Source organism: Girardinichthys multiradiatus, chromosome 18, assembly GCF_021462225.1.
Source record: "Girardinichthys multiradiatus isolate DD_20200921_A chromosome 18, DD_fGirMul_XY1, whole genome shotgun sequence".
Lineage (NCBI taxonomy): Eukaryota > Metazoa > Chordata > Actinopteri > Cyprinodontiformes > Goodeidae > Girardinichthys > Girardinichthys multiradiatus.
The window spans coordinates 36,688,565-36,714,209 of record NC_061810.1 but is presented as its reverse complement, the minus strand read 5'-3'; the positions used below and the strand labels follow the sequence as shown (position 1 = coordinate 36,714,209).

General features: G+C 38.2%; 2 protein-coding genes across 6 annotated transcripts in view; one reads left to right on the top strand and one right to left on the bottom strand.

Annotated features, from left to right (window-relative positions):
* Positions 1-1,490: 1,490 nt before the first annotated feature.
* nkapd1 (NKAP domain containing 1) lies at positions 1,491-9,343 on the top strand. 2 transcript variants are annotated; one of them, XM_047390754.1, is made up of 6 exons: positions 1,491-1,603; positions 1,860-1,936; positions 4,659-4,747; positions 5,164-5,304; positions 5,427-5,480; positions 8,013-9,343. In XM_047390754.1, exons 2-6 carry the CDS (start codon positions 1,868-1,870, stop codon positions 8,473-8,475), a joined length of 816 nt encoding a protein of 271 aa, XP_047246710.1. In that variant the 5' UTR covers positions 1,491-1,603; positions 1,860-1,867; the 3' UTR covers positions 8,476-9,343. The 2 variants fall into 2 exon arrangements, with proteins under 2 accessions (XP_047246710.1, XP_047246709.1); XM_047390753.1 differs by lacking the exon at positions 1,491-1,603 and having other exon boundaries at positions 1,823-1,936.
* Positions 9,344-17,608: 8,265 nt separating this feature from the next.
* The window catches only part of lrfn1 (leucine rich repeat and fibronectin type III domain containing 1), a 221,830-nt gene continuing 213,793 nt past the window's right edge, over positions 17,609-25,645 (bottom strand). For all 4 annotated transcript variants that reach the window (XM_047392490.1, XM_047392489.1, XM_047392491.1 and 1 more), the window contains one exon: positions 17,609-19,502. In XM_047392490.1, the coding sequence (XP_047248446.1) occupies positions 18,611-19,502 (892 nt within the window). In that variant the 3' untranslated portion in view covers positions 17,609-18,610. The remainder of the gene's footprint in view (positions 19,503-25,645) is intronic.

Genomic DNA, 25,645 nt, shown 5'->3' with positions numbered 1-25,645 from the left:
ACCGAAAGATCCAGTGGCAGTACATTTTCAAATATGTTCTTCCGAGGCCACAATGTTTTTATTAAAAATGCCCTTATATTTCAAAGAGTGAAGATCCTATTTACTCTTTTAAGGACTCAGAGAGATGAGTCTTTGACCATTTCGTTTTGTACAGTCTATCTTGATCATCCAGAGTCCCTAGTCCTACCTTATGTTTTATTCATTTCAACTAACCCTAAAGTTTTCCAAATGATTTTGGTTTGAGGACTGATATGGCTATGAAAGATGTCTTATTGTTTGTCTGGTAAACCATTGCTGTGTTGATTTTGGCAAAATTATTCTGCCATATGTTCTGGATCATTATCTTGCTAAAAGATCCATGGATGGCCTATTGAAATATTCTGGCTGAGTACATTAGATTGTTTTTTTTATTTATTTTTATTTCAAAAGGTAACTATCCCATTTGAAAAACAAAAAACAAACAAAACAAAAAAACACTTTGTAACCAAGTGTCAAGATAGCCCTCTGTTTCTCTAACAGTGAGCTTTGAATTATATTTTCTTCCCTTACCATCCTCCTCACTGTGTCTAGTTGCAAAAAAACTTGGTTCTTTTTGATTATTACTCTAACAGCAGATATGAGCAAGTATTGGCCAGTAGCTACATTACATTGCCAAAAGTATTTTTCTGTCTACTTTTACATGTACATGAACTTTGATGACATCCTATTCTAAATCTATAAGGTCCAATTTGTTGATGGATCCACCGTTTGCCACCAACAGCAACTTTAACTATTCTGTAAACATCTTCTACAAGGTTTAGGTGAGTGTTCATAGTTAGATGAGAAAACCAGAATTGCAGCCTCTGCTTGAATTCATCCCAACAGTGTTAACTTAAAGTCAGGACTCTGTGCATGCTAATCAAGTTCCTCCACACCAAACGTAATACACCTACAGCCACGGAAGTAACAGTAACACCGGAATTCACAGATTTGGTGGTGTGGCTTTTGGCAATATAGTGTATTTTCTCATGTTTCTCATTACTGACATATATCAACACACAACTTGAATGCTGTGATGAGAGCTCATGTCAGATCATATTTAGACCCCAGAGTCATGAACTAGAACTTAAAGTTCCTTGAACTTTTGTTCACTTGAAAAGTCACGTATAAACACCACCAATAACAAAGAAGCAAATGTTTAGGGTATTAATAGTTGTTGTATGGGGATTATGCAAAAAACATTTTTAATGTAGACTTTATTTCACTTGCTCACAACTTAATACATATGAATGGGAAATGTAATGACCTTTTTTTCTAAGACGTTTGAGATATCTGTAATGTTGATTTTTGGTGAGGAAGAATGTCATTCTAGATATCTGAAATGTTCTTGTAGGAAAAAAAAAACTACTTGTAGTGGATCTTCACAACTATAAGATGCTAAACCAATTTACTACGAGGCTCCCCAGCTATTAACTGTTAAAACGACTTGCCATAACACGGTTCGAAAGCGCAAAGTCGTCATTGACCAATCAGCATTCGGCCTTTCCCAACGTTCAGTGACGCTGCGGAAGTAAAGACTTTACGCTGTGTTTTCTTCCCTTCGAATGCTGCTGGTTTCTGAAAGGTACAGTTTGTACATATTTAGGGTATATTATGGATGTTTAAGTAGCTAAATGAATAAATGTGGTGAACTTATAGCAGTCTGTTGAAAAACTGCGTGGAATTCCTAATATTAAGCAGTGTTAGCTAAGAAGCGAACGAACACCGGTAGTTCGAGTTGTTGATGGAGATAGTCTGTTTCTGCTCTTTTTACTTATTTTGAGCTTTATTGTCTGAATACCGGTTTCGTCTCTGTTTGATGGACGTGGGTCTCTCGTCAGGTGTCGCCATGTCAAAGCAGCCGCTTGGGAAGACGTTGTTGAGGAACGTAATCCGACACACAGACGCCCACAACAAGGTGCGTGTGGCTTCCTGAGTTTGTGTTAGGAATTGACTAATAGTCGAAACTGCTTACATTAAGTCTTCCGTTACATACTTTTCCAGAGCAAAAATATGTACTTCAATTTCAATTTAATTATCCTTACTTTTTTCTAAATTTTAAGTAAAACGAACAAGATGGAGAGAAAAAAAAAAAAAAGCAAACATACACATATCCCAGTAAATGAGATCTAACACTTGGTTAAGTAAAGGGTTGACACATTGGTGTTGTTGCGCATAAAAACACCAGGATTTTCAAAATTTAGTTGGAAGTAGTAGTTAAGCTGGTAGGTAGTTCAAATCTACTCATAACCACTTGTTTAATTGTTCTTTAGCAAAACACTAAACTCCATCTTGCCCCTGATATGCGTGATTGTGTTATTATCAAGGTACCAAGGGTTGCATAAATTGAGTGCAAATTTGTATGTAGCTTGTACAAATGAATATAAAACTTAAATAGGATCCAGGGGCCTATACCACAGCAGTAGAGTAATCTAATATGTCAACAGTGTAATTGCAGCCAGTAGATTAAAGCATAAAGGTATCTAACATTTTGTCACTGCAAATGAGGAGGTTCAGCCATTGGATTCAGTTGTGTTGGACCAAGAAAAAATCTAAAGGTTGCAGGACTCCAATGCTCAAAGATTGGAGTTTGACTCATCTGTACTAAATGATCTATGTTAACTCTGAAGGAGCTGTAAAAGTCCACAGCTCGGGTAGGAGAGGTTGTTGACAGGACAGCTAATTGTAGTAGATTCCACAGATTTCTCATTTATGGGAGGATTGTTAGATGAAAGGGATTGTTGAAAGAAAGCCATAAGAAGTCTCATCTGCAGTTTGCCATAAGCCATGCAGGGAACACGGCTAACATATGGAAGAAGGTGTTCAGCTTAGATGAGACCAAAGTTAAACTTTGCCAAAGGCTCTATGTAGACAAAACATAACCCTTCACATTACACTGAGCGTACCATCCCTCCAGTTAAACATGGTGATGGAAGCATCATTTAGATGGTCATGCAGGGACAAGAAATCTAGCCGGGGCAGCACAGTCAGATCGGACAGAGAAATTGCTGTTCTCATAATTTCTCAGATTGTGATATTTTAGGAATAGATGTTTAGTAAACTGCAGTAAAACAAGGATATTGAATTTGTGGGTTTCAATACGAATGCATGCAACACTTTTCAAAGTTTTATTTGTAAGAAATTTTGTCTAATTTTCCTTCATCATGTTACCTAGGTACCTATGTTGTATTGGTTTGTAACATAAAATCCCCATAAGAAACATACAAGTTTGTGGTTGTAATGTGAAAAAGTTTAAGGGGTATGAATACTTTTGCAAGTCTCTGAAGGTAATATTAAACTCCTACATGATGCATATGCCCAGTGCATGTCAAAAACACATAGGCTGCTTAAAACTGATGCTGTCACCGTCATTTGGAAAAAGATGCTGGCAAAAGAAATGTCAGCATTTGATGTAGTCATTTTTCTATTTTAAGAAATATCTATGCCTTCAAAGATAAGTTGTTCCCAACAGAGACTCATCAAAGCCCCACTTCATTCTTGAGTTTGCCCAGCTCAGTGGAGTACACACAAAAGCTGATATAAAAAAAAAACACTCTCAGAAATAATTTGGTGCAGGCTGGCAGGCGGATGGCGCTCCTGTGTGGGTGGTTATGACAGGCTCTCATTTCCCAGCATGCAATTGCATATGATGAGAAAAGCTGCTTAGACAATGTGCAGCAGCTGTGCCCGTCGGTTTCACCTGACACTGTTCTCTTCCTTCAGCTGAGCAAAATCACAGCTTACCGCTACATAACAGAGCGTTTTTTAATCCATTAAAATACAATGTACTGAGTTTTATGTTATTTCAGGGAACAAGGCTTAAACATCAATTGTGTTTATTATTTGGTGGAAGTAAGGTCAGGGCATTACAAATCCGTTCCCAAACCCTTATATCAGCATGTTTTACCCTTTCTACAACTCCTTCCTACCTTCTAGTATGAGGCTGAAACTGCTGCGTTGTGTTTTAGGGACCTAGCTGGTGTTTAAAAGTTTTCTTGAGGAGTTCAACATATTCCAGTCTTCATTCTTCCATCTGCTTTTTGCCTTCAAAAATTTTTAACTGCATCAAAACAGTCCAAATCAGCAGCTCACAGAGGCAGAGCAATATCTTTATTTGTTCAAATATATCCAAGTTGCAGTTGTGCCTCCCCAGGAGAGCCGCCTTCATTTAATTTTGGACTGAAAACCTTTGTAGTTTTTGGGTAGCCCTTTGTGATTGTTTTGTTCAACTACTGTTGAGCTGGAATTGATGAAGTCTTCTTTTAAAATCCTGAGTGACTTCACATAAGAAAGCCGTGTACTTTAATAAAAAAAAACTTGCTACAGTGTGTTTAAAAATATGCCACTGGCAGCATTAAAGGTGTTAACTTTCAGCAAAACAAAATTAATAATCTAAGCTGGTGCGTTTTATAATAAAGATTTTCTGTTTTGATGTAAGCAGCAATAAATAAAACGTTTGCGGCCCATTTATTGATTTATTGATGATTCAGCTGCCCTGTCCCTGGAAAAAAGAGGAAGCATGCATGCTGTTATGCCGTGGGATTTAAATGAATATGCAGTATATAAACACTCCACAGGAGCTGCAGATGAATGTATGTCTGTTCGGCCTTCCATGTACATATTGTTGTTGACCACTGCAGATCCAAGAGGAGACAGAGATGTGGAAGATGAGAGACTGGGAGATCCAGATGTCAGACCACAAACATTTGTCGAACACAGACATTATAAGGTAGGAGCAGTACATATCCCAGTTTAATTTGAGCCATCTAAACAAATGCAGTATGATTAGATTTATTTATTTTTTTTACAATGTTGCTACGCAGTTTGAAAATTGATTTAAGTATTGTCCAGGTCTGCCATCCATCTGTCCGTCTATAATGTAGTCATTCATCTTTCCTTCAGTCCATTCATCTATCCACCAGTCCCTTCCTCCCATCTCCTCAGTCTTTTGTAGGCCTCATATTTAAGTCACGACAAAAATATGTGCCATAAATTCAATGTGAACGTATGTATTTACATTGAAATATAAATAAGGTATCACCAAACAATTTGAGTAATTCGTACTTGAAAATTTGATGGAATATCTTTTTGTGGCATTGTTTTAGCGGTCAGTTTGATGAGCTATAAATAATGATTGTGTTTTAGAGGACGTATGCACTGCGATCGAGTGCCAGATCAATCCAGAAACATGAGCGCTGGCAGAGAGCGAGTGTCAGACCACGACGACAGAGAGGCTCGGTACTGGACACGCAGACTCTATGAATTTGAGGCCAGTGATCCAGACAGGTAGACTTCATGACTAATATGTTTTGCAGCTTTTTGATTTATAGGTTTCTGCTTTTGATGTTTTGTCAGAGACACAACAAAGGCACCCGCACTGTAATGTAATGTCGTGTTCAACTTCACAGATGGGGGCATAGTGGCTTCAAGGAGCTTTATCCTGAGAAGTTTGACAGTGACAGGTAAGCAAAAACACGGCAGTGTGCCAAAATAACAGCAAAACGTAGCTGCTGTGATGCTGTTTTAAAGGGACATTAGGCACTGTAAAAAACCTGGAAACCATTGTGTTACACCTGCAAAGATCAGTTTTCCATGAAGTCTGACTCAGCTATTCTGATGTTGACTGATTGCAGTTTTTTCTTTTGGTGTATTTTAAAACAAGACACCTGGAAACAACAGAATGAAAAATTTTGTCCATTTATACTTCAAAACATGTGTTCCTTGCCTTTTTCTTACTTTCAAAAACACAAAAAGAAAGTGTTGGTTAGACATGTTTTACCAAGATTAATAAAAAGAATTTGAAACTTCATTCTGGGTTTTCTTGTTTGCCAAATATAGCGTAAAAGCAATTTATCATTTTCTTTAAATTGTTATTGCTCATTTCTGTAAGAAATGTCTGGAACAAATACAGTATTGGAGATAAAATCTTTATTTTAACAGATTCAATTTGTTTGTTAAATCCTAGAATGGGAATTGAATTCTTTTGCTGAATGCCTTTATGTATCATCTGATTTAAAGATTTACAATTTAAAGCATGCAGATCTAGTAATCTCATCGGATTATTTATTGCTAAATATTTGATATGATCAAAATCAAAGTTAATTTGAAAACTAGATCCAGAGTTTTAGACTTGGAGTGTATAAAATTCAGTGTTTCAGGAAATTAAAATACTATGTAAGATTAATTAAAATGTTATAAACAGAAATGGCAGGCTTCTAAAAAGTTAATTCTTTTGTATGCACTCAATATTTGGTTGGGCCTCCTTTTGCATGAATTACTGCATCAATGTGGCGTGGCCTGCAGGTGATTCCTGTTGCTCTGCTGAGATCTAATGGAAGCCCAGGGTATTTTTTTCCATTTGCTTTTAGAGACCGCCATGGCTTTGCTCTCTCCTGTCTCTCTGAACTGTTGCAGCCTTATACATCTACCCGCTCTCTTAGGTCAGCTGCTCCTCACTGTATCTCGGACTGAGCGTAAACTTGGAGGAGATCTTGCTTTCTGTAGCAGCTCCCAAATTGTGGAATAATCTGCCCCTGAAAATTAAACAGGCATCTTGTGTCTGTTTAAATCTGTTCTGAATACCCATCTTTTAACCCTGGCATTTGGTAACGAGACAGCTGAGCTTGCTGAGCTGTGCGCAATATTTATTTTAATGCAAAAACAGAGCATCCATAAACTGCAGTAAATACTGAAAAGGAGACAGTGACTCTGTGCAAGAACAATGGTATGTACAATGTTTTCATTTGCATATGTTCAGCATCCGCGACTAACATAATCGAGTAGTTATACAATGCATGTTTAATGTGTTTTTGCAAACATAAATAATGTTTATACGGTACGTTCTCCGTCTTTGCCGCCATACTTGTTGTTTGTTGTCTTCAGCTTCGACCCGCCTACGGGTGATGTTACACTTCGAGCAGAAGAACCAAGTATTCTGCGGTGCCCGAGATGAACTAGAGTTCGTGCATTATAACTTCTTTTTATTGGAAGAAACACGCATCACTGGTTCGGGAACCAGAATGGGTTGTTGGGAAAAGGGGTATATGTGTAGGATTTGTCTGTGTATAGTTAAAGAAATTGCTTTTACTTGACAGTCCTCTTAATAATCCTCTCAAGGCTACAGTTGTCCTTGTTGCACTTTTTCCCACTGCACTTTTTCCTTCAACTCAACTTTCTGTGAATGGGTTTGGATGCAGCACTCTGTGAACAACCAGCTTCTGGTTGACCTTTTGTGTCTTACCCTTCTTGTGGATGGTGTTGGTGACTTTCTTCTGAACATCTATCAAGTCAGCAGACCTCCTGATGGTTGTGTAGCCTACTGACCTGGACTGGGAGACCATTTAGAGGATCAGGCAACCTTTGCAGGTGTTTGAGTTGATGAGCTGATTAGGGTGTGACACCATACATTTCCAGTGATTAATGTTTCCAAGAGATTCTGCATGTTACTTTCTGAGACACTGAAGTTTGGGTTTCCATTGTCTGTAAGCAATAATTATTAGATTTACCAAAAAAAAGGCTTTGAACATTTTACTCTGTGTGTAATGAATCTATATAAGTTTCACTTAATAAAATAAGTGATAAAAAATATATATACATATATATATATATATATATTTACAACATTCTAATTTTTGAAAATGTACTTGTATATTATATGAAATCTATCCTTTAAAATCAAAATATCCATTAACACTTAGAATAACATTATTAACAGTAATAACCAATGTGTTAGAGATAATTTGTTCTCAAATCCATCAAAATCAATTTCTAAACTAGAGATGGACCGTCCGATCAGGCTTTTCCAGGACAATAACTCAATAACTTCAACTTAACACAAAGCTTTATTAAAGTATGAGAACATTATTTATTTTCACTAGAGTTACATTTATGCTAAGAAAAAGATTATGATGAATTATAAGACATTATGTTACAGTAAAAATCTCATGAGTGGTATGTTTTGACAAGTTTAACTTAGTTCACTTTTTTTTTTGTAGTAACAGAAGTGTTACCATAAAGAAGTCCAGACGTCGCAAAATGAAGAAATCAAAGTCTGACACAGAAGCATACCTGTCAAAACGATCAAAAAAATCTTCCCAAAAGAAGAAAAAGAAAAAGAAGAAAAAAGTCGACGATGTAAAGAGGAAAAAAGACGAGTCTACAAGCAATGGCAGTGGTACAGATGACAGAAGTGACACAAAAGACAAGCAAAGGAAAAAGAAGAGAAGCAAAAGTCGACATAAAAACAAGAAAAGTGTGAAAACCCAAAGGAGAGATGAGGACAGCAGCTCAGGAGGCAGTAATAGCGAGGGAAAAAAGGAGAGAAGGACTAACGGTCACAAAAAGCGAAAGCGGGACTCGCTTAAGGATTTAGACTCAGAATTTGACTCCAAAACGAAGAGGAGGAATAACTGGAAGGCAGCAGGAGAGGAGAGCTCAGGTTGTTGTTCTACAGACTGAGACACACTGATGCAAACAGACTTCCAGCTAACGACCACAATAACTAGATTATTTCACCTGAGCTCCTGAGAGAGGTCTTCACTGCGGAGCTGTGTTTTGTTTTTGTTGTGCATCAACAAACTTGTGCTGTTGGTCCTGTCTGTGCTTGCTCTGAGGAGAACTATCTCATCAGGTTTGCAGCTCACTTAGAGCAGCAGGCTGTGTGAAAAACAATGGAGTGGTTTCCACCACATACCGCATCAGGAATCCTGCAAGCTGCAAATATATGATGAACCGCTGCAGACCGAGGACAGAGGCTGGTAGTGTTCCTTCAATTTTTTTTATCCCTGGTGAAGATGTGCAAAAAGTCTTAAAATGCATTATTTTTTTAATTACAGTAAACTAGTCACACTCTGAACATTTTTGAAAAATCTATTTTATAATTTCAGTACATTTATTCAGAAACTCCTACATTAAGAAATTGCTTTTACCAAATTGACTAGAGCTACTGTTAGTAATTAGTAAACTTCTTTAGTAACCTTTATTTTATTTAATCTGGAATGTCCCAATAACATATCTCTTCAGGGAGGTAGTCCAAATTCCCACATATATATATTAAAAGAGGAGAAATATGAATCATAAAATAAGTATAATATTTGCTACAGCACAAAAAAAACAACATCCTGTACACATTTTTATAAAAAACAAATTAAACCAGCAATATTGTGTTTCTAAAGCTGTCTTTTTTTTTATTTTATTTTTTATAAACATGCTAGTTCTGGAGGGCTATGACCTACTGTTTTCGTGGGATGTAAACATGTGACACAGGTCTATGTCTCCTAACCTTTTCAAAAATTGGGAGAATAAAAGGACATACTATTTAAGGAAAGCAGTGTGTGGTGGTTTTTATAAGTCAGGAAATGGCCACATTTCAATGAGTCAAGATCAAATGCAAAAAACACACGCCTTAAGTCAATTTCACCACCCAAAAAACATGACTTTAGGCCTTTATATTTCCTGTACCTGCCACTGTTAAAAGATTAATAATACCTCTATGTTCAAAACTGTGATAATGCATCAAAAATAAATCACTCTGCATAAATGGGTTCATAATTACTACAGTAAGTCTAAAACAAAATGGCACAAATTTGTAATGTATTGAACATAATTGTACTTAGCAAATTCTAATACTAGTAACATTTGTAAAACTACAGTGCTCAACTTTAAAAATAGAAATGTCAGAGATGGATGACTGAGAGATGACATGAATTGGTAGTTGGATTTGGTGACTGCAAACTAAATATAGATAACTGGAGCCTTCATCTTGTGCAGAAAGGCACACTCTACTGCAAGTTTAATGTTTTATAATTAGATTTTTAAACATCAAAATTCAATGTGAAAAAAACACCACTTCTGTCTGATTTCTTTGGAAAATACTATCTGGTTTGGAACCCAAACAATGGAAATGTATTAACTGCAGATAATGATTTGCTAACTGAATGAGTGCTTCACCCTTTTTTAAAGCTTTGAAATAACCAACATTACACTGTGACATGTTCTGATAAGACATCTTGTGATTCTTTTGAATTGTTAAGTTGGAAAAGAAAATGTGGGGCGGTTTCCTATCTGAAAACGTTTAAGCATCAAGCACCGATGCTTAAAACCTCAGCTGGAAAATGCATTGTTATTTATGATTCAGAGGATAGACCTTAATAATCTTCTTTCATGATCAAAGTGAATATATTAAAGATTTATCATAATATTAGTCAAGAAGCTCCAGATAGCTCAATTCATGAGCAGCAGGTTGTTCTCGCCTGTAAAGGGTTGCCGGCTTTGTGATTTCTGAGAAAAATATCTGTTATCACCATGAACAACCCTGGAAATATAGATTTTTTCCCACTTTTCTAACCTTATTAACATCATCCTCTGTTCAAGTTGGTAACAAATGGTAACCCCTGTGGCATTAAGTTCTTTCTAGATAATTTAATGCCAATGGAAGTGTTTGTAAACAAGTCTGAACTTGTGTTCACTGGAAAAGCCTAAAGCCACTTCACTAAGTCTGTGTCAAAAGGCTAAATTTACCCTGCAAGCAGAGAAACGTTGTGAGGTTTGATTGTAGCTGACTGAATCCCTGAAATGGAAAAAAAGCAAATGAAAGTAATCTCAAATCAGGACTTTTCTAAAAGAAAACATACACTACAACAGTTAGGCAACATTTAGTCCATAGCCAAAACCCACTATAGCTGCCAACTTTATAAAATAGTTAGTTCCAAGCAGTGAAAGTGCTGTGACAGCCTATTGTAATGTGAATGTTTATTATTCTTCTCTAAAATGAAATGGTTTATGGAGGCCTTAACATATTCAAAAACTTACCAAACTTCACTGAAAATTGTCCTACTACTGAAAGTTATCAAAATCAGTTTTGAGCTTTTGAGCATGTTGAAAGAGCGGGGCCAGGCCTCAAACTTTGCCTTCTTGCTAAAAAATTTGAGATGCTGTAATGTTCAAAAAGAAAGCTGACATTTACCAAACTTGGTATGATTGATCCCTCTCAGGTGACCAAGGATCCTGTGTCGTCATCACATCATCAAAGCCACTTCCCCTGAGAACAGAAAGTTTTTTTGCTTGGAAAGGGTCCCTCTCTGACCCTCTTGGCCTAATACACTTGATATTGTGTCAGAAGACAGATAACAAGTTGGTCTTTTCAATGGAGAGTGTGGCCATGGTGGCGCGACGAAGTCCAACTTCACGCCATGACCATACTCTTGCCTCTAGTTTCCACATTTTTCATCTGATTTGCACCAAAGTCAACATGATTGATCTTAGTCCAGCCCCCAAAAGATATTTAGTCATATACAGTACACATATGTAATGTCTCAGGACCTACATAAAACTCTTGGAACCTTTTGCAGCATGATAGCATGTGGGTGTGACTCAAAATCTGACTTCTTGCCATGAAAGACGAAACTGTAATAACTTCAACAAACAAGCTCGCAGCAATACATTTTGTGTGTCATCTCAGGCCAGCACTGATCATATTCACATGATAATTTGATGAGATCACTTTTGCCCTGTCCACTTACAATAGAAAGTCATATTTTTACTGATGACTGTTCTTTTACACTCATACAAGTGTCAAGAACAGTCTGATGAGACAGAGCAAGGTGATGTGGGATCCTACTCTGAACGGTGACTGTTGGCTGTACCATGTGGGCGTGGCAGAGTAGACAATTTAATGTCTCGTTGTGTTTATATGGTCGGCTCTAAATCACACATGCATGATCAGATAGGCTTCAAGCTGGATATGAATGGTCTTTGTCAACCACCAAACAGCTCAATTGATGACATCACTTTAGTTCTGCCCAATGACAACCAAATGACAGGTTTCTTAGCTAATTGACATTCCTTGATATTCTCCTATAGTTTCAAGCTTTGTAGCTTTAATTTACAGTTGAGATTGGATGTTGGTTTTCACAACCACGATCTTCAGTGTAATTACTGGAATTTGTCATGATAGACCAACACATAGTAGCGCAAATTGTAAAGTAAAGGGTAAAGATAAATGGTTTTCAAGGTTTCATATAAATAAAATTCTGATTGTAGTGGGCATTTATATTCAGCCCCCTTTACCTTGATACCAATGAAGAATAGTCATTTTGGCTTATATGCGAAATACTATGTATGGAGAAAAACACCAAACATCACCCCTGGACTCACTATTCACACAGTGACACATGGTGGTGGTAGCATCATGCTGTGGGGATGCTTTTTGTCAGCAGGGTTGAAGGAGCTAAACACAGGTCAATCCTTGAAGAAAACCTGTCAGAGGCTAGAAAAGACTTGAATTGAGGCAGTAGTTCACCATCCAGCAGGGCAACAATCCTAGTCATACTCCAGCATTATATCCAATTGAAAATCTTTCATAAAACCTAAAAACACAAATGATTTCCATCTAATTTGACTGAGCATGAGCTACTGCAAAGATGAATAGGCAAAAAAAAAATATATATATATATACATACATATGTGCAAACACTTAATTGCAGCTATAAATGCTGCGAAAGGTGCTCAGGGGTGGAGGTTTTTTTCAAAAAATGTTTAAAACAATTGTATCCTATTCAAATTTACGCTCAACTTTGTGCTGGGTGATCGCATAAAATTAAAATAAAATCCATATTAAAGTTTGCTGTGATGAAACAAAATGTAAAAAAGGTAGTGATAAGACTGGACATAGATATAAGTAACATGTTGGACAACTCAGTTTGTAGATTGAGATTGGTCACACTGTTTCCTCTCAATCTTTCACATTAAAAAAAGACACAAAACACCTCTCTTTCTCTGCATGTGTGGAGTGTTGCTCCACCTTGTGAAAAGCTGTGTGGCAGAAGATGTTTTCTCTGTTATGCAGTCAGTGTTTCACTGGGATATCTCTCTAAAAATACCAAGGTCCAAGGTTTCAAATACCCTAGTGGGTAAATGTTTTAATTCTGCCCACTAACAAATTCACCTGCAGTCAATTTCACTGGAAAAAAAGGGGTTTTGTGTACAGCAAGATAAATGACTTTATTTCAAGACACATGTAACTGGTTTTAAAGAAATAGACATTGCAAAAACAGATTTTACTTCTAATTAAAAGTTATGGTTAAGAGGGGCATGTTACTTTCTTATTGGAATATAAAAACGTACATTAATGTAGCGTAGTTTCAGCACAGCTGTTTGTCAACTAATTATTTTGTAGAGAGAATGGTTTGCATGAACAATGCTTGAATTTTACATGTGCTAAACCATCCTCAGACTGGGCTTTTCAAATAGACATCAGTATGCATTAGACATAAAATTGGATCTTGAGTGAAAAAAAAAAGATTGGCTTCTTACTGAGTGCAGGCAGCTTTTTTCCTAAAGCCACTCAGAACTGCTGATGAAACACTTAACTCTAACCCTACTGTCGTCTAGTTTGGCTGTCCAGGCCAATTTTTCAGGATGGGTGAGATCTCTGCATCCTCTTACCTAAGCAGATTTGGTGTTGAATAATGGTTACAGATCGGAACAGACAGAAATACTTTCCTAGCTTGGAGGAACAGTCTGCTTCACAATTTTCTAGCTTTCGCTGTCAGTAAGTTAATGCCAAGATGGACTGGGGTTGCAAAGTTAGAGCACAAGAAACTGACAGCTAAAACACTTCTACCCCAAAAGTTGAGTCCTGTAAATCAGAAAGGAAATTTAGGGCGGTTTTAAAATGCTAATTTTCAGGTTGAAAACTCGCTGCATGTGATGAAGAAAGAAGAAGGATGACCCGGTTCTCAATCTACTCCATCACTTTGGATGTAAATAGGACACTTGAAATCGACTACAAAACCTGCCCCAGCTTTTTGCAACATATTTTATCTCTCTGCTGTCCAAGCAGCCTGGTTTTTATCGTAATCTGTGTTAAGCAGCTTCAGTCAGAGGGACAGTTTGTGTTTTCTACTTCAGCAAACAAAAATGACACTATCATTTCATTTTCTGATTTTCATAATTTTTCCGTGATTGTAGACAAACCAGTACAATGTAAAACACCGCTAAACGTAGCCAAGAGCAAATGTAATGATGTTTTGTCTAAAAATACATACAGTTCCAATCAGTGGTTTACGTCCACTCAAACCTTTCATGGGTGCCATATCCATTATGGTATTGGAATAATTTTATTAAGCAAATGTTATTTCAGCATGGAATGATCTTATAGAAAACAAGTGAAAACAATGCACATATTTGAAACTGTTGATTTTTCTTTATTCATACAGAGTCCAAATTATGCACCGAAGCTTAAATGGCCCTTAGCAAGTAGCAGAGAAACCACAAGCTTTTTTTAGTCATCACCCACTGTAATTTTGGTTGACGGCTAAAAAAAGCTACTCTTCCTAACAGAATTGATAAAATCCATTTAAATGCGTTGGTTTTCTTGACCACATTTGGCTTTTAGGCATAGTCCACAAATTCTCAGTGTACTGGAGGTCAGGGCTTTCCAGAAGCTTAATGTTGGTCTGTTTTATCCTTTCCCAAACTAGTATACAGGTCCTTCTCAAACAATTAGCATATTGTGATAAAGTTCATTATTTTCTATAATGTCATGATGAAAATTTAACATTCATATATTTTAGATTCATTGCACACTAACTGAAATATTTCAGGTCTTTTATTGTCTTAATACAGATGATTTTGGCATACAGCTCATGAAAACCCAAAATTCCTATCTCACAAAATTAGCATATTATTAAAAGGGTCTCTAAACGAGCTATGAACCTAATCATCTGAATCAACGAGTTAACTCTAAACACCTGCAAAAGATTCCTGAGGCCTTTAAAACTCCCAGCCTGGTTCATCACTCAAAACCCCAATCATGGGTAAGACTGCCGACCTGACTGCTGTCCAGAAGGCCACTATTGACACCCTCAAGCAAGAGGATAAGACACAGAAAGAAATTTCTGAACAAATAGGCTGTTCCCAGAGTGCTGTATCAAGGCACCTCAGTGGGAAGTCTGTGGGAAGGAAAAAGTGTGGCAGAAAACGCTGCACAACGAGAAGAGGTGACCGGACCCTGAGGAAGATTGTGGAGAAGGGCCGATTCCAGACCTTGGGGGACCTGCGGAAGCAGTGGAGCAGAAACATCCAGAGCCACCGTGCACAGGCGTGTGCAGGAAATGGGCTACAGGTGCCGCATTCCCCAGACCTGGGCTACAGAGAAGCAGCACTGGACTGTTGCTCAGTGGTCCAAAGTACTTTTTTCGGATGAAAGCAAATTCTGCATGTCATTCAGAAATCAATGTGCCAGAGTCTGGAGGAAGACTGGGGAGAAGGAAATGCCAAAATGCCAGAAGTCCAGTGTCAAGTACCCACAGTCAGTGATGGTCTGGGGTGCCGTGTCAGCTGCTGGTGTTGGTCCACTGTGTTTTATCAAGGGCAGGGTCAATGCAGCTAGCTATCAGGAGATTTTGGAGCACTTCATGCTTCCATCTGCTGAAAAGCTTTATGGAGATGAAGATTTCGTTTTTCAGCATGACCTGGCACCTGCTCACAGTGCCAAAACCACTGGTAAATTGTTTACTGACCATGGTATCACTGTGCTCAATTGGCCTGCCAACCCTCCTGACCTGAACCCCATAGAGAATCTGTGGGATATTGTGAAGAGAACGTTGAGAGACTCAAGACCCAACACTCTGGATGAGCTAAAGGCCGCTATCGAAGCATCCTGGGCCTCCATAAGACCTCAGCAGTGCCACAGGCTGATTGCCTCCATGCCACGCCTCATTGAAGCAGTCATTTCTGCCAAAGGATTCCCGACCAAGTATTGAGTGCATAACTGTACATGATTATTTGAAGGTTGACGTTTTTTGTATTAAAAACACTTTTCTTTTATTGGTCGGATGAAATATGCTAATTTTATGAGATAGGAATTTTGGGTTTTCATGAGCTGTATGCCAAAATCATCTGTATTAAGACAATAAAAGACCTGAAATATTTCAGTTAGTGTGCAATGAATCTAAAATATATGAATGTTAAATTTTAATCATTACATTATAGAAAAATAATGAACTTTATCACAATATGCTAATTTTTTGAGAAGGACCTGTACATGTGTGTCCTGTCGAAAACATTGTCATTTCAAAACTCAACTGTCTTTCTGTTGATTTGAGGGAATTTGGAGACACAGCGGCTTTCGAAAGTATGCAAACTCCTGTTAAAATGCCAGCTTTTTTAATGTAAAAATGAAGCCTTGATAAATAATTTTAAGGCTCAAACTTTGATATGAGAAATTTATCAGAGGAAACAACATAACAAATAAAAACCTGCAACAATGCGGTAGCATAAATGTGCAAATGCTTAAACTAATACTTTTTTGAAGAACCTTTCAATTAAGTTTTAGCATATAGTCTTCTTTGTTACACACCTATCAATTACAGAGAAACGGATAAACCATCAGAGTTCCCTGGAGGATCTTCCTGATACTTGTGCTCTTTAGTTCAACTAAAACAGGTTACAATGAATCTTATCTTATTGCGCAATGGTATCAGTTTAATAATGAAACTAAAGAATCCACAGCATTATATGTACACCATGGCACAGTGATGAGTGTCATTAATAACGAGCTTATATGGAACAACATGGACATTACAAAAACCTGACATCTTACCAAAGTTGATTTAAGAGTGGTGACTAGGCCTAGCCAAATAAAGGAATCAAAAGGTGCCCCAAACAAGTATTAGTATATGGGTGTGCAAACTTGTGCAACTGAGTAATTGCATCTCTGAAGGTCTGTTTTTTTGCTAACAGATTTGGTTGCTGTTGAGTCATATGGTATGCATCACCTGTAAAGTTTTGATATGGTTTATCTTGGTTTAATTTTTTTGTATCACAGATACCTGGCAATTTTACAGGGTGGGTATACTTTTGAGAGCCAGTGTAGACCCTCTGTGGGTATCTAAAAATTTCTCTGGAGTTTGATGGTGCTGATTTTGAAGCAGGGGCCTTTTTGTTGGTCAGCTCCTCTCACTACTTGATGCAGTGTAACTTGCTTCACTGGTGTTCCAGAAGTTTCCAGGTTCTGTCCAGCTGTCTTTTTTTTTTCCTGATCACTCCAACCAATTTCTTTATTCCAAGGGGGGAAGGTTCGGGCCAGATAGTTGAAAACCTGGATACAAAATGATCCTGAACGGGCTTTAAATCTTGTTTTGGAATCAATAATTCAAGGAATATTTAGCTTCTGGAACCTGCCTTTCGACAACAACCCTAAAAATGTATTCCTAATGCATACAATGAAACCAACCAGTTTTGATGAACCCTACAAATTCAGATAAGCAGTGGTCAGGAAAGTGCCTAATTTGAAACAATGGAAAGCTTTTTCTCCCCCTAGTGGTGACAATCGGCTCTGACATCATTGTGTAAAACAGCTGGCTTCATTTGGATGCAGCACCACGTCCAGTTGGCTTGTCCCTCGCCGTCACACATCCCACTCCACTCCATTGGCACTGTGATGCTTTCACATAAGCCTTAAAAATAGCGCCGAGGCATCAAATATTTATCATTTCGATTTGTGCGTCCCTCTCTTGTGTCCCTCTCTTGCTACTGTGGACACTGAAGCAGCACAAGATAAAAAGAAAGAAAAAACAAACACCAATGATACAGTTAACCCACACAAAAAATTTAATACCCTTCATGAGGGGATAAATGGTTCAAACTTGGACATACTAAATATTAAGAGGAGTGATGACAGGTTTTTAATGTAAAAACTCGCAGCCAACACCAAAATGCAATGTAAAAAGTCATGTGACATATGACTTATTTACTTTACATAGTTAGTACACATACACCAATGTTTTAATATACTTATATATGTCTTTTTTTTTTTTTTGTTTGCCGCCTCTTATCTAGACCAGCCAGATACAGTACCCGATGAATATACAGTCACGTCTGGAACAATACCTATTCAACATCACACAGTCTGACCGTCCATGGCAGGTTTTCACATCCACTCTTTTTATCCACTAAATTAGAAATGAGCAGTCAAAAACTCAGCTTTTTCTTAATAATATTGTATAGACTGGTGTTGATACTTGTCCTCGTATCTCGTGTCTTCTGTGCAAAAGTTTTTGTTTTTTTTTTCATTGAAAAAACCCAAAACATGATTGACATAACAGGGTACCTGGCTGTTCACTTTACAAGTTACTGCTTGATGAAGCTTTTTTTTTTTTTGTAGTTTTTTCTTATTATGCTTTTTTTAACAATAAAACAGTCACATCCAAATGCCACACCCCCCTTGGTGTGCCACAGAAAACAGTGAAAACCAAAAAGCCAAAACAACACTTCCCACCGCCATCAGAGTGGGAGGCGATAACGGAGAGGAAGGCTTGACTACAGTGAGCAGCATCCTCCATTCATACATTTAAAGAATAAGGCACCGCTGCAAAAAAGAAGAGACATGGCCTAAATAAACTGCTCTGGGAGAACGATGGGGAATCAGGGTGACAGGAGGCTGTTCTTCTCCAGCAACTCACAGGAAGTCAGCATGAGTATGTAAATGTGCTTGTTTTTTATCATTGTGCTGTATGGCATGTAGACGTTTTGTGGTTTTAGATATGCGTTTGTTTCTTTTTAAACTTTTTTTTTTGCTACACTGCTTTCCTCAGACAGTGCTCTCCAGCATCCACTCAGTGCTGCTAAATGTAACTCTCCTGTTGGCAAGTGGCGATGATTCCATGTTAAGCTGGTTGGTGGACCTGTGCCACCTCGTCCTCGCTCTGCGCGGGTAACTATGACTCTGAAATATGGAATAATCCCCACCGTCAAAAGAGAATCTGTGCCTAGTTCGTGCCAGCTCGTTGGGGAGTAATCCCACGCTGGCCAGGGCGCTTTTCTTGTCCTTAAGCCTGGGAGCCTCCTTAGTGCCGGCGTTGGAGCCTATGAGACAGAGGGACATGGTGGAGCCTGTCAGGCTGCTGTCTGTCTGCGTGTCCTCTGATGGTGGTCCGGAGCGCTGAGCATCCATGCTGCTCCTTCTCTTAATCTTGTCCACATTTGGAGGCAATTCCACTTCGAGGATAGAGGTAGTGGCGGCAGGGTCCTCCTTCTTCTCACTGTCCACCCTGAGTACCAGAGCCATGCACTCTTTGGGTGCTTGAGCTTCACCCTCGTCAGATGGCTGCCTGGAAGCCGAGCGCTGCAGCCGCTGCTGACTGCCATTGGTTTGCGAGTGCATGGTGGAACTGACCTTAGCCTTGCTGTCGACAGGGCTGCTATAGGCCTTGTAGCGGATCATCAGGATGATGATGAACACCAGCACCGAAGCAACGATGATGCCGCCGATAATGATGATCATGGTGCCTCCCAGGAACTGGCTGTGCATGAACCGGCACTGGCTGACTTCGCTGGCTGTGTGGAACTGCACACAGCCGACTACACGTGTGGCTGTGAGCGACGTGATGCCGTCGTCGTACACGGCCAGCACGCAAAGGTCGTACTCCCGTCCTCCAGCCAGATCATTGATGAGAAAGCTCTTGCTAGTAGACGGAATCATTCTGCAGAGGAAAAGAGAAATGGTGCAGTGGTTAAGATGTAACGGTCTAATAAAAAATAGAATCACAACACCCACACATACTGATTTGCATAAGGTGCTTTAAATCACACAACAGTGGCTGCTGCACAAAGAACAAGGTACAAAATATCAGTCCTTCTAGTGAAGCATATTTAAGCACCACCTACTGTGCCTTACTAAAGTAATCATACCCCTTTAATGTTTTCACATTTTGTCAAGGGATGTTTTGTGGGGCAACAGAAAGTAGTGAACAGCTGTCAATTAGAAGAAAAATGGTTTCAATATTATTTACAAAAACACTTAGTAAAGTTTGGTGTGCATTTTATTTTCTGCACCTTTAAGTCAATTAATGATTCAAGTCTTTTGGGATATGCCTTGACCAGCTTTTCAAATCCAGACACTGAACATCTTTCCCATACTTCGTGGTAAAATAGTTTAAGCTCAATCAGATTGGATGAAGAGCATCTGGAAACAGCAATTTTCAAGTCTTGCCAAAAATTGGATATAGGTATGGACTTTGACTGGGCCATTCTACTCCATGAATATGCTTTGGCCTAAACCTTTTCATTATAACTCTGCTGTTGCTGTAGTGCTGGAATGAGAACCTCCTCCCCAGTCTCAAGTCTTTTTCAGCCTCCAACAGATTTTCCTCTAGATTTGCCACGTATTTAGCTCTATCCATTGTCCGACCAACTCTGATCAGCCTCAAACTCTATGCCAAAGAAAAGCATCCCTACAGTAAAATGCTGCCACCACCAGGCTTGACCACGTGCATGGCATTTTTAGGATGATATGTAGAGTTAGTATTCTGACTTGCATAGAGCCTGATATTCAAAAGATCTGTGTGCAAAAAACCACACGCAACCTGTTTGCGTGGTAATCGGATTGCGTGTGCAAAATCAGCGGAACTGCGGGCGCAAACTTTTTATTGTGTCTGCCTTCAATAATATGCAAAACATATGATAATCATCCAAACGCGCAAATTAATGGGAGGAAGATATGCAAATGTCATCCCTTACCACCAGCAATGCGATTTTCAAAGCCTGAAACGGTTTGCGGGTGCAATTTTTGCGTGTGGATTTAGAACGTTTCAATAGATGAGAATAGAAGATTCTATGTAGGATTATCTAAACTTTGATTTGGAGCGAATCACAAAAGCCATGATACAGGGGTTGGACAATGAAACTGAAACACCTGGTTTTAGACCACAATAATTTATTAGTATGGAGTAGGGCCTCCTTTTGCAGCCAATACAGCATCAATTTGTCTTGGGAATGACATATACAAGTCCTGCACAGTGGTCAGAGGGATTTTAAGCCATTCTTCTTGCAGGATAGTGGCCAGGTCACTACATGATACTGGTGGAGGAAAACGTTTCCTGACTCGCTCCTCCAAAACACCCCAAAGTGGCTCAATAATATTTAGATCTGGTGACTGTGCAGGCCATAGGAGATGTTCATCTTCACTTTCATGTTCATCAAACCAATCTTTCACCAGTCTTGCTGTGTGTATTGGTGCATTGTTATCCTGATACACGGCACCGCCTTCAGGATACAATGTTTGAACCATTGGATGCACATGGTCCTCAAGAATGGTTCGGTAGTCCTTGGCAGTGACGCGCCCATCTAGCACAAGTATTGTGCCAAGGGAATGCCATGATATGGCAGCCCAAACCATCACTAATCCACCCCCATGCTTCACTCTGTGCATGCAACAGTCTGGGTTGTACACTTCTTTGGGGCTTCTCCACACCGTAACTCTCCTGGATATGGGGAAAACAGTAAAGTTGGACTCATCAGAGAACAATACATGTTTCACATTGTCCGCAGCCCAAGATTTGCGCTCCTTGCACCATTGAAACTGACGTTTGGCATTGGCATAAGTGACCAAAGGTTTGGCTATAGCAGCCCGGCCGTGTATATTGACCCTGTGGAGCTCCCGACAGACAGTTCTGGTGGAAACAGGAGAGTTGAGGTGCACATTTAATTCTGCCGTGATTTGGGCAGTCGTGGTTTTATGTTTTTTGGATACATTCCGGGTTAGCACCCGAACATCCCTTTCAGACAGCTTCCTCTTGCGTCCACAGTTAATCCTGTTGGATGTGGTTCGTCCTTCTTGGTGGTATGCTGACATTACCCTGGATACCGTGGCTCTTGATACATCACAAAGACTTGCTGTCTTGGTTACAGAGGCACCAGCAAGACGTGCACCAACAATTTGTCCTCTTTTGAACTCTGGTATGTCACCCATAATGTTGTGTGCATTTCAATATTTTGAGCAAAACTGTGCTCTTACCCTGCTAATTGAACCTTCACACTCTGCTCTTACTGGTGCAATGTGCAATCAATGCAGACTGGATACCAGTCTGGTCCAATTTAGCCATGAAACCTCCCACACTAAAATGACAGGTGTTTCAGTTTCATTGTCCAACCCCTGTATTTCTCCTATGGTAAAACTTGCAACACTTCTTTCGACATCATTCCAGCGTAACTTTGCTGTCAGTAATCATCTGCTGAATGCGCACAAACCTGATCAGACGTGCACAGTCTGTAATCGCACATCATGCAAAAGACCCACTGTGCTTTCATGTTGATAATGTAATTTATAGGAAAGAACTAAAGACATTATAAGGCAGATTAAATCCTTCATTTGAAAACTGGATGCTAAAATCCCTTCTTATTCTTAGCAGGTGAAAAAGCACCATTTTAAGGCAGCTTTTCCATGTGGTGATAAATACATTGTATGCTTTAATCTTGTCACTAAACAAAACACATCGCATTATTGACAGTAACGTTATGTCATTGCAGGGCAATCGGAGCTGGATCAGTTTGATTACATTGTTTAAATGTGAACATATGCCAGGGGAGGGTTTTGTTTCTGCAGTAAAAAATAATTTTGTGTCACCAAAAAACTATTTAAACAATCAAATACGTTGTATATCGTTAAAATATTGGCAAAACAAACAAAACGAATTCAGTAAAATCATTGTAAAATAATTTATTTGTACGTACATAAATGTTCAATTTAACTTTTTTTGCAGGACTGTTATGTAAAGCTATGTTTTAAGTTAACAAAGCTACAACATGCAGATTGCCAACTCCTACAACAATGGTTTTTTTTTTGTTGTTGCTAATATTACGTTCAGGCTCAAATATTGTGGCTGTTTATGATAAACTCCGAACTCATACACTCTCAAAAAACAACAGAACCCGGTGAGTCTCCGAAGAGAATTAAAAGATCAAGGGAGACAAATTAATTAACAGACATATTTGTATTTTATATTGGTAATATTGATTGGGCAATTTGCCTGCCAGTATAGAAGGACAGCCATGGCTTGGTAGGCCAAACGTTGTGCAATACTTGCTCCATTGTTGAATGAGGGATTGAACAGTGCTGTGAGATTTTGAAAGTTTGGGATATTTTTCACTAACCTAACTCTGCTTTAATCTTCTCCGCATCTTCATATCTAAGCTGTCTGCTGTGTTCTTTGGTCTTTATGACTTTGACTGTTTACTGATGTCTGCTTAAAAATGTCTGAGGCCTCCTCAGAACAATATGTTTTATTTAGGGGTATTGGTGTAAAGGCAGCTTTCCTTCTACATCACCAATTTTTGTAACTTTGCGTTAGTCATTCACACAGAATCCCAAGAAAACATACTGAAGTTTGCGGTTGTAACGTGACAAAATGTAAAAATAATCCAAGGGCTATGAATACTTTGACAATGCACTGTATAAAACAAAATTACATATTATCCTCTTTAAGGTTTGTGTATAAAATGAAAGCAAAGGTGATAAAGTATAAAAACACTTATTGTCTTCCCACAACAGCTGCATACTGCAGGACAAGCGATGCGTGCTGTGAAGACGGTGTTTTGTTGTGTGATTACCTAAGGTCAAGTGCGAGATTACACTAAATACGCAGGAGAAAGGCATTGTCTTCAGGTCAACATTGGCGTTAATATAATTAGAAGCTTGTTCCTTTTCCCTAAAGGGGGATTTGATGGTTATCATTTTGTAGGTAATAATGTACCACCTAAAGACAAAATAACACTCATCTCCATGGTGAAACTGAACGAGAAAATTATACAAGAGCCACTCGTTATATCTGTTAAAAGCTAAAAAAGAGGGGAGGGAATGAAAGGATGTCAACCACTACTATTAGTTTTCACCCTTAAGGCAAAATCCTGAAATACAGTAAATTTGTGTCACAGAATTTAAAAGAAACACATGAAACTTATTCTAGTAATTTCAACAGATCTTTAATTGGTTCTTTCATCCCCGTGTTTTTGAGAGGGAGATATTTCTACATCAGCATAAGCCTTTGTAAGCTGACACTAAAAGCTATTAAATTTTTCTGTTTTATCCAATCAAATTCAGCTTTACACACTTTTTTTTAGTGTGACTCAACATTACTATGCACCGACATTTACATTGCACAAGGAATGATGATAGTGTAATAACATGGGGTTGTTGTTCCACAAAGCCATTTTAATCTTATTATTTAGTCATATCTCTTTGCAAACACTTGGGTGTGTATTTGATGTGCTCATATTGTATGTTGGTAAAAAAAAAAAAGACCAAGCAAAAGTATTCACATCCCTTAAACCTTTTCACATTTGTCATGTTACAACTTTAAACGTCTGTGTGTTTTACTGGGATTTCATAGATCAACACTAATTAGAGCATAGAAGTGAAATGGAAGGAAAATATTCCAAGTTTTTACAAGTAAAAACCCGAAAAAAAACAAAACGGATGCACCTAAATATAATCCAATGCAACAAACTGCCTTCGGAAGTCACCTTGGTAGATAGAGTCAAACTAATAATCAGAATCAGCTTTATTGCCAAGTTCGTACATACAACAAACAAGGAATTTGACTCCGGTACACTTTGCCCTCTGGGTTTCTTTTTTGTTTTTTTGTGTTATAAGATATATTCTGCATATATCCTTATGTCCATAAATACATATATACAATATACATATATACAAAAGTGGTTTTGCAACTTCAGTATGAGGTTGTTTGATAGAGTTAAATAATAATAGAGTTAAACTAAGACTGCACTGAACACAAACATCCCCACAATGAAACCTGGAGGTGACAGCATCATGCTTTTGGGATGGTTTTCTTCAGCAGGAACAGGACAGTTGGTCAGAGTTCATAGGAAGACAGATAGAGGTAAATACAGGGCAATTCTGAAAAACTTGAGACTGGAGCAGAGGTTCACCTTCCAGCAGGACAACAATCCACAACATACAGCAAAACCTACCATGGAATAATTTAGATCAAATCATGTTTATCTGTTAGAATGGTCCGGTCAAAGTCCAGATTTTAATCCAACTGAAAAAATTGTATTTAGCAAAACCTTTGTTCAAAATGTTTATTTATAGTTCCCATCTTTTCTGACTATGCTGGTAGAAACATATCTCAAAAGGATTATGACTGTTATTGCATGTATTTTGTTGTAACACAAATGCATATCAAACACATTTTTATTCTTAAGAAAAACATTTGTCAAATAAAAATCCTAAAAAATGTTTTGAAGTCTGTGGTTAGAACATGTCAAAATGTGAAAAAGATAAAAGGGTAAAACATTTATGCAAAGCACTGTATCCGGGATATCTGTGCTACTTAAGTTTTAATATCTCAATTTTTTAACTCAGGAAGCAAATTACTAAAGATTTAAACAACAATTTGTAATTTTTTGGGTATGAAAGAGAGAAAAATGCCAAAATGAAAGCAAATTTGTAAACCTAAAGCTTATTAATCCTCTCAAGGCTAGTCTGTTCTTTCATTGTTTTAACTTAATTATTATGTCATTATAATGTGTTAGTTCTGCTTTTAATTTGCAAAAGGCAAATAACCTGAACCCTCTACAACAAATCCTGGCTTTACACAGTTTTTCTAATTTCCTTCTGTGCTGCAGTCAATTATTTCCAACACGCTCTAATGATACAGTTATATGGAGTGCAATACTTATTGTGTTATTGTTGCTGTCATATTACTTTCTAATGATGCTGATTAAGACCATTTGATTGTTTAGGGTACTTGGACTTGCAATCCAATTTATGTGTTTGCAACAAACCACTCAGTTTTGCAGCCAATGTGTGCCATACACTGAGGCAATT

What these genes read in the sequence shown, in the direction of transcription:
- nkapd1 (XM_047390753.1), top strand. Translation starts at nt 1,838, where the DNA reads ATGGACGTGGGTCTCTCGTCAGGTGTCGCCATGTCAAAGCAGCCGCTT. An exon ending in TCGAACACAGACATTATAAG is followed by an intron (nt 4,748 to 5,163) that starts GTAGGAGCAGTA and finishes ATTGTGTTTTAG; the next exon opens with AGGACGTATGCACTGCGATC. An exon ending in GAGAAGTTTGACAGTGACAG is followed by an intron (nt 5,481 to 8,012) that starts GTAAGCAAAAAC and finishes TTTTTTTTGTAG; the next exon opens with TAACAGAAGTGTTACCATAA.